Source organism: Meriones unguiculatus, chromosome 14, assembly GCF_030254825.1.
Source record: "Meriones unguiculatus strain TT.TT164.6M chromosome 14, Bangor_MerUng_6.1, whole genome shotgun sequence".
In the NCBI taxonomy this organism is placed as follows: Eukaryota; Metazoa; Chordata; class Mammalia; order Rodentia; family Muridae; genus Meriones; species Meriones unguiculatus.
In genome coordinates this window covers 5,640,522-5,647,809 of record NC_083361.1, presented here as the reverse complement: position 1 = coordinate 5,647,809, position 7,288 = coordinate 5,640,522, and the positions used below count along the sequence as shown (strand labels likewise).

Here is a 7,288-nt window from a genome sequence, read left to right as displayed (position 1 = left end):
CATCTTCAGTGAGTGCTGTCCCTGGATTCTGGTTATCAGGTGCAAGAGTAGTGGGCTTCCTAAGTTATTTATTTATTAAGGTTTTTGTTTTGTTCTGTTGTTTTTGAGACAGGGTTTCTCTGTGTAGCCTTGGCTATCATGGCCTCGAACTCACAGGGGTCTGCCTGCCTCTGCTTCCCAGAGCGCTGGGATCAAAGGCGTGCGTCACCATGCCTGGCGTCCTAAGTTCTTTTCCTAAGGCTTTTTTTTTTTTTTTACCATGCTCATTACACACTCATACACATAAAATAAATAAATATAAATTTTAAAAAAATGGATCGTTCACCTCCAGCTGGCAATCCTCCGCTTCAAAGGAGAAAGCAGCAAGGCGAGCAGCAAAGTGCTCCTGAGACTCACAGAGGCACCACGACCAGCTGTCTTAGTCTACTTCCTATCACTGTGATAAAATGTTATGACCAAAAAATAACCTGGGGAGGAAGGGGTTTATCTCATTTACAGGATACAGTCTACCATCAGAGGAAGCCACGGCAGGGACCTGGAGGTTGGAGCCGGAGCAGAGATCTCGGGGAAAATGTTCCTTTCTGACTCCCTCATACAACCTATGACCATGCCTAGGGGATGGCACCGCCCGCAGTGGGCTTCACTCTCTCACGCCAGCCATCAGTGAAGGAAGTGCCCCACAGGCAGTCTGGTGGAAAAATCTCAGCTGAAGTTCCCTTTTCATACACGACTCTAGAGTGTATCAAACTGACACAGCAGTACATACCTCATTAGCAGACTGTCACCACCCATCGGCTTTTACAGTGTTCCTGAGCTGGAGACATGGGTAGCCGCGCATGTCACACAGCCTTAGGACCTGACCTTAGAGCTTAGCATGTACAAAGCTGGTTCTGGCGGCTTTATGTGTCTATAAACCCAACACTATGTGGGATAGAAACAGGAAGATCACGGGGCTTTCTGGCTGCTGGCTTAGCTCCAATTCAGTAAGACACCGTGTCTCACAGGATTAAGGTGGAAAGTGATAGGGCCAGGCCCTTGACACTCTCCCCAGGCCACTGTGAATATTCTCAGATGCTCTGTGACACACACTCTCTCTTTCACACACAAAACCAACGCTGTACTTCTTAATAAGCTTTCTTGGCATAAGAAAGGTACCAAGCAAGACCTCCCCGTCTCAGCTTCTGCGTGATCTATCTTCTCTTTTCTCTGTCTTTCTCATCCCTAAGAACTAATGCCCTGTTCCCATTGGAAGACCATCCAGACGTCTCTGATCATCACCTTCAATCTGGAGCTAGTCCCATCTTGCCTTTCTGACTGGTCCGTCTCTCTGAGTCAGTCTGTCTTGCAGTCACCTTGGAACCCAGGAACAAAGGATCTGGTGGGTAAACATCTCATGCTGAGTCAGAACTACCTTCAGGCTGTAGCAACTTTCTCCCATGTAAAGAAGCTCTGCGGGCCGTTCTAATAGAATCATAGTGAGACAATAGTTTGACAAAGTGCTGAACTCCGCAGGCCTGGGCCTCACTCTCTTCTGCTCCTGTTTGATGGAGCCACGGAGCTCTTGTTTACTCTTTGATGACATGGCTGGGAATGCTTGGTCCCCCAAGTCCTTCCTTCCCAGTACTCGTTTTATGAATGTTTTCACTCCATCTGTATCCTCCCCCTGCCTCTTCTCTCTGTAGTGGTTTGAATAGGTATGGCTCCAGAGACTCATGTGTTTACTTTTTGTTTGTTTTGTTTTGCTTTGTTGAAACGGGGTGTCTCTGTGTAGCCCTGGCTGTCCATGACTCGATTTGTAGACCAGGCTGGCCTCGAACTCACAGAGATCCGCCTGCCTCTGCCTCCCAAGTGCTGGGATTACTGGTGTGTGTCACTGCACCCGGCCAGTTACACCTTCTTTATCTCCTGTCAGCCACGCATCTGCTTGTTTCTTCTCTGCATTTAGCTCCCACTTTCCCTCCCTTCCCTGAAGACTGGCTGAGCTGAACCAGTGTCTCCTAAATACAATTCCTACGGCCCCAAATACAGTCATTTTTACTTTCGTAGTTTTTGACTTGGGGTTGATTGACATCCTTTTAAGACCCATTTTTCCTCCTTTAAAACTTAGTAATTTAATAAATGTTTCTTAAAGACCTTGCCCCTCTTCCTACTTTTAAGTGCCCAGTTTTTGTGTATCGTGTTGGCTGGTCTTGCTTTCTCTCTCTTTCTCTCTCTCTAAGGATCATCCCATTTACAGTTTCCTCACCTTTGTACGATTGTTAGTTAAGCCAAAGGAAGAGTATAAACACATGTGTGACCTGGCCCAGCAGCTTGTTCTCAGTGACGGGATCTTGATGGGAGGTGCCAAGGGATGAGAAAGACAGAGAAAAGAGAAGATAGATCACGCAGAAGCTGAGACTGGGAGGTCTTGCTTGGGACCTTTCTTATGCCAAGAAAGCATATTAAGAAGTACAACATCTTCTCTAATGTTTGCATGGGGGAAATGGCCACGGTCAGCAGAGAGCTAAGCCAGACAACATTGGCAAAGAGAACACAGGATACCTCAGACGCAGCTGCCTAAGGACTGATAACCACAGCCCAGCGGGAAGAGTTGTGTCCCCAGAAACAGCAACCTTGACTCGCATGAGGCGCTGGCTCCATCGTCAGCCATGTCTTGCTAAGTCCTTGCCTGTTCCCTTTGTCCTTTCATTAGGGCCTCTAAGGAAGCCTCAGGCAGTCTGGTTTCCACCCATGTGCATGTGTTAGCTGGTTTGACTCCCAACTAACACTGTCTTATTCATCTCATCTACAGGCACCGTGAAAGCAGGGATCAAGTTTTGTCAGCGGATGCAAGGATGGATGAATAAATGGATGCAGGGATGGATGGATGGATGGATGGATGGATGGATGGATACAGGGATGGATGGGTGAATAAATGGATGCAGGGATGAATGCATATATTGTTACATGTACAGACGAGCCATGGGGTGTGGTGGTACACACCTTTGATCTCAGCCCTTGGAAGGCAGACGGAGGCCAATCTCTGTGAGCTCAGCTTAGAAAGTGCCTGCCACACAAGCATGGGAGTGTGAGCTGAAATCCCCAGTGTCCATTTGAAAGTCGGGCTTGTCTGCGCATGTCTGTAACCACCCTGGCACGAAGGGTGGGGTACAGAAGGACGGGTGGATCCCCAAGAGCTCACCGAATCCTGTGGGTTGGTGAGCTCTGACTTCAGTGAGAGATCTGGCTTCGAAAGATAAGCTGAGAGCCACAGCGAAGACACCGAGGTCACTCTCTGGCCTACCTTCACGCACGCGCACACACTCATGAACACAGACACACAAACACACACATTCCAATTTAGCTACGGGCAGACCTGTAATGCTTGGTCATCTTGGGACTATCAAAGGAGACTGGCCCATCTGGCTCAAACCCCCTGAAGCCACCAACCTCTTCACTTGGGCCTGCACAGTTTGTCTTCCGGTCAAAGAGTGGAAGACTTCCCCCGCAGGTGAGGCTAACGCACCCTTCTCTGGACAGGCGCCCAAGGACGAGTCTGGATGTTGGACAGTTGGACAGAGCATGGACAGATCGGTGATGATGTCACCCCTCTTGCCTCCAATCCCCACCCCCCACACCTGACGCCACCCCTCTCTTCCCCGCTTGAACGCTCTCGTCCATTGTTCTTGGACAGGTGGATCTGTGGCTCATCCCTCAGGAGCTGACCGATAACTCGTGAATACACTCTTGACTCAGGAGATTAGCTAGCTCGCATGACCAGCCAGTCCCTTCCCATCTGCCTGCTCACCGGCCACCCAGATCTCAAGGTTCTCCCTATCAGCTTTAATTCTTCTCCAGAGCCCAATAGAACAAGGACAGAGACAGATTCGGGAGCCTCCTGAATGGAAAACACTTTTATTGGAGGTACTGAGCCAGGGGAGCTTTGTCGTAGAATGGACGTCGGATCCCACGCTAGCCTCCTCGTCTACTGGGACGGCCTAGGTCCTAGGTCTTAAAGAGAATGGTCACTGGGAATCAGGAACTGCACTTCTTAGTCCTTTCACCTGAAGGGCAAGGGGGGATGGTCAGGTTGTGGACCCCCTCCCCGGGTCGGAGCCCCCATTGCCAAGCCAGGATGGGTTGGGCTTTGGTGGAAAAGAATTGGCAGCCTGGCCTGAGTTGGCGTTGTCTTCTGAATACGAGAGCTGAGATGGCTCTGAGCTTTGGGGAAAGGTTCAGCCTCCCCTCTCAGGGTCCCCACATCTGCTTCCCAGATCCCCTGCCTCTTCCTCTACTCCATTCATTCTCCCTGGCTTCTAAGTAAAGGTCACTTACCTTCGGGAAGAATTCCCAGTTAATGAAAGGAAACGCCCTTTTGAACAACTGAAAGGAGAGAGTGAGTGTGAGTCTGTGAGGTCCCGTAAGCAGCCATCAGTAAGCCCTCATTTCGTGAACAGCTGTCAGTAAATTCTCAGTGAATGAGCAAGGATCAGTAAATACTGACGTGAGCAGGAATCAGTAATTGCACACGACTGTGCTCAGCAGAGTGACACACTGCTATTGGGTTCTAGTCACAGTGAGAGCCGCCGTTCTGGTTTGTTTCAACCTTGACTATGTACCCCAGACTGGCCTTGAACTCACGACTCTCCCACCCCAGAATCACAGGCATGCTTCGCCACACCTGGCTCTCAAACACAGCCCTGAGTACTTACGTCCGTGATGACGTGCCAGTTCAGGAACTCGTCGGACTTAAAGGCCTGTGGGAGGGTGGGGGGGGAAAGAGAGAGACCAGGAGCCGGTCAGTCCCAGACTGAGCCAGAGTCCAAGCTCTGCCCACCCAGCCCTCTGGAAGAGATGAAGATGGGCCGGGAAAATTCGCAAGCTGTCTCCTTTGCGAGCTGGGTCGCGCCGTGGGGGCTGAGCTATGGGATCGTACTCACAGACTGTAACTTGTCAAGGTTCAGGAACTGACTGTTAAAGCCCTAGGCAAAAAAGCAGGGCGTTAGGGAAGTCGCTGAGGAGGACAGAGGTGGGGACCCGCCCGAGAGTGTGGACAGACAGGTGTTTACCTCTGATCCCGCAGCATAGTTACCGATGGTGGTCGCGTCTTCCTGCAGGGGGTGACAGAGACCATGAGCCTGGCTGTGGTGAGCCCGTCTCCCTGACAGCCCTCCTGCCCTCCCCCATGCCCTTCTTCCTCTTGGTCCCTGTGAGGTACCGCCCACTGTCTCCCACTGGAGGCCCCGTGCCAGCCCCGCTCTGGTCCAGCTGGTGGTGGCTGGGAAGGGGGAAGAAGGAGTGCCAGGCAACAAAACCAGCTCGTGTTAGTTGGCAGTCGGTTTTCCATGTGCCAGAAGACCCATGCTTGTTGGCCTGGCTGGGCGGAGACCAGAGCACCAGCAGGAGCCAAGCCGGGAAGATGAGCTGCCTGGCTCTCATGGGCCGAGGCTGGCTTGCCATGCGGCTCGCTTGGCATCAGCCCTGGACTCTTCCTTATCCCTTCCTCCCCACAAACATGGTCTCCCGGGCAGGCTCAGCAGTCTGACCTGTTTTCAACTTGAACTAAACTTGGCTGGGTTTAGTTTTAAAGTTTAGGCTGGGGCTCTGAAGGGATGGCTCAGAGGTGAAGAGCACCTGCTGCTCTTACGGAGGACCCTGGTTTGGTTCCCAGCACCTGCATTAGGGGCCTCACAGCTGCCTGTCACTCCACCTCCAGGGATAAGCCACTCTTCTGGCCTCCATCACTGATGGCATGGCCCACACACATACATGCAGACAAATCATGTGTGCTTAGTTAAAACTCAAATCTTAAAAAACAGCTCTGTGTGTGTGTGTGTGTGTGTGTGTAGCAGTGTTTAACTGCGTAGCCCAAATGGACCTCAATCTCTCGGTCCTCCTGTCCCAGGCTCCCAAATGCTGGGGTCAAAACTGTGCCCCACTTCACCTAGCTAGTTGTTCTTTTTTATATATTTATTTTTGGTTTTTTATTTTTATTTTTCCTGAGACCGGATTTCTCTGTGTCACAAAAGCCCTGTCTGTCCAGGACTCGCTTTGTAGACCAGGCTGGTCTCGAACGCACAGAGATCTGACTCCTTAGAGTGCTGGGATTACAGGTGTGTGCCACCACACCTGTAATTAATTAATTAATTAGCTCCCAGCTACTTCTTGATAGGTAAGAATTCATAGATAAATGCAGATTTCCAGTTTCTCGTGAAAAGCGTGAGGCTCCAGCCACCTTCTGTGCACTCTGTCCATCTAGCCACAGCCCAAGGGCACAGAGACTGAAACCCCTCTAGACTGGCCGAAGTCCCCCGACTCATGTGAGCTCCAAGCAGATCCTGCTCTCCCTGAGGCCATCGCTCAAATCCAGAAGAGACCGAGCCCTTTGCCTTAGATGGTTTTTTTTTTGTGTGTAGGGGAGGGGGGCTTGAGACAGGGCTTCTCTGTGTAGCCTTGGCTGTCCTGAACTCATTTTGTAGACCAGGCTGGCCTCAAACTCACAGAGATCCGCCTGCTAAGCTTTTTAAAGCCAGGAAGAACATTCTTCCCTTCCGTTAGGGTAAGAGAGAAGTGGAGGGACTGCAGGAGTCCTCTCTGTCTGGGGATGAGATCACAAAGGCGGGGGAGCCGCCCATCATCTGGAAACTACTCAGGGGTTTAGAAAGGAAGGCTGGGTGAGGGGGACCCCCAGTGATCCACCTCAGCTTCCAGCTCCCCAACCCCCCCAACACACCTTGCCACCCTTTCCAGAAGTGCGGGCATCCCTGTCCTGAAAGGTCTTCCCGAACTGTCCTGTTCTTCCTCTTCCCTCCTTTTGCACGAAGCTGCACCCCGCGATCTCCCCTTCCCCTTCAGAACCTCATCTTCTCAACAGCTCCTGGGACTCATCGGGCAAATAAGAGCCTCGTCTCTCCAGGGGTGGACAGGAAGCAGCAGGGGACTAAGGAAGGCCAATGCAGGCGTGCTCACCTCAGTGCGCCCCAGGGCGGCTCCCTGGACAGCATGCAACGCCAGGAGAGAGAGGAGAGCCACAGCCGGAAGGATTGGGATCTTCATGGTGTCAGGTTTGGGGTGCTCTGAGGCGGGGCCTCTCTGGCGGCCCTTTATATTAGCAAGGAGGTGGCTATGAGGACGAGTGGGGTTCCCACCCTACTGACTCACCCCCAGATCATGTCGCCCACCCCCGGGGCGCCAGGAGGGGGAGGCATAGACTGTTCCCAGTAGATCTTTGATTTCTCAACCCTCATTCCTCCCCAGGCTCTTGCAAGGTGAGGCTGCCATGGGTCTATTCACAAACGGGGTGATGGGA

At 51.8% G+C, this 7,288-nt stretch overlaps 1 protein-coding gene across 4 annotated transcripts; it reads right to left on the bottom strand.

Annotated features, from left to right (window-relative positions):
• Positions 1 to 3,878: 3,878 nt before the first annotated feature.
• Krtdap (keratinocyte differentiation associated protein) lies at positions 3,879 to 7,065 on the bottom strand. 4 transcript variants are annotated; one of them, XM_021642529.2, is made up of 6 exons: positions 6,949 to 7,065; positions 5,049 to 5,090; positions 4,920 to 4,961; positions 4,692 to 4,736; positions 4,315 to 4,362; positions 3,879 to 4,043 (listed from the first exon to the last, which is right to left on the bottom strand). In XM_021642529.2, exons 1-6 carry the CDS (start codon positions 7,033 to 7,035, stop codon positions 4,005 to 4,007), a joined length of 303 nt encoding a protein of 100 aa, XP_021498204.1. In that variant the 5' UTR covers positions 7,036 to 7,065; the 3' UTR covers positions 3,879 to 4,004. The 4 variants fall into 4 exon arrangements, with proteins under 4 accessions (XP_021498204.1, XP_021498213.1, XP_021498219.1 ...); XM_021642538.2 differs by having other exon boundaries at positions 3,879 to 3,990; XM_021642544.2 differs by lacking the exon at positions 4,920 to 4,961.
• Between the last annotated feature and the right edge of the window lie 223 nt (positions 7,066 to 7,288).

Excerpts from the sequence above, each read along its gene's own strand:
- Krtdap (XM_021642529.2), bottom strand. The coding sequence starts at position 7,035 with ATGAAGATCCCAATCCTTCCGGCTGTGGCTCTCCTCTCTCTCCTGGCG. Across the intron at positions 4,962-5,048 it reads ACTATGCTGCGGGATCAGAG|GGCTTTAACAGTCAGTTCCT; the intron begins GTAAACACCTGT and ends TTTTTTGCCTAG. Across the intron at positions 4,737-4,919 it reads ACCTTGACAAGTTACAGTCT|GCCTTTAAGTCCGACGAGTT; the intron begins GTGAGTACGATC and ends ACCCTCCCACAG.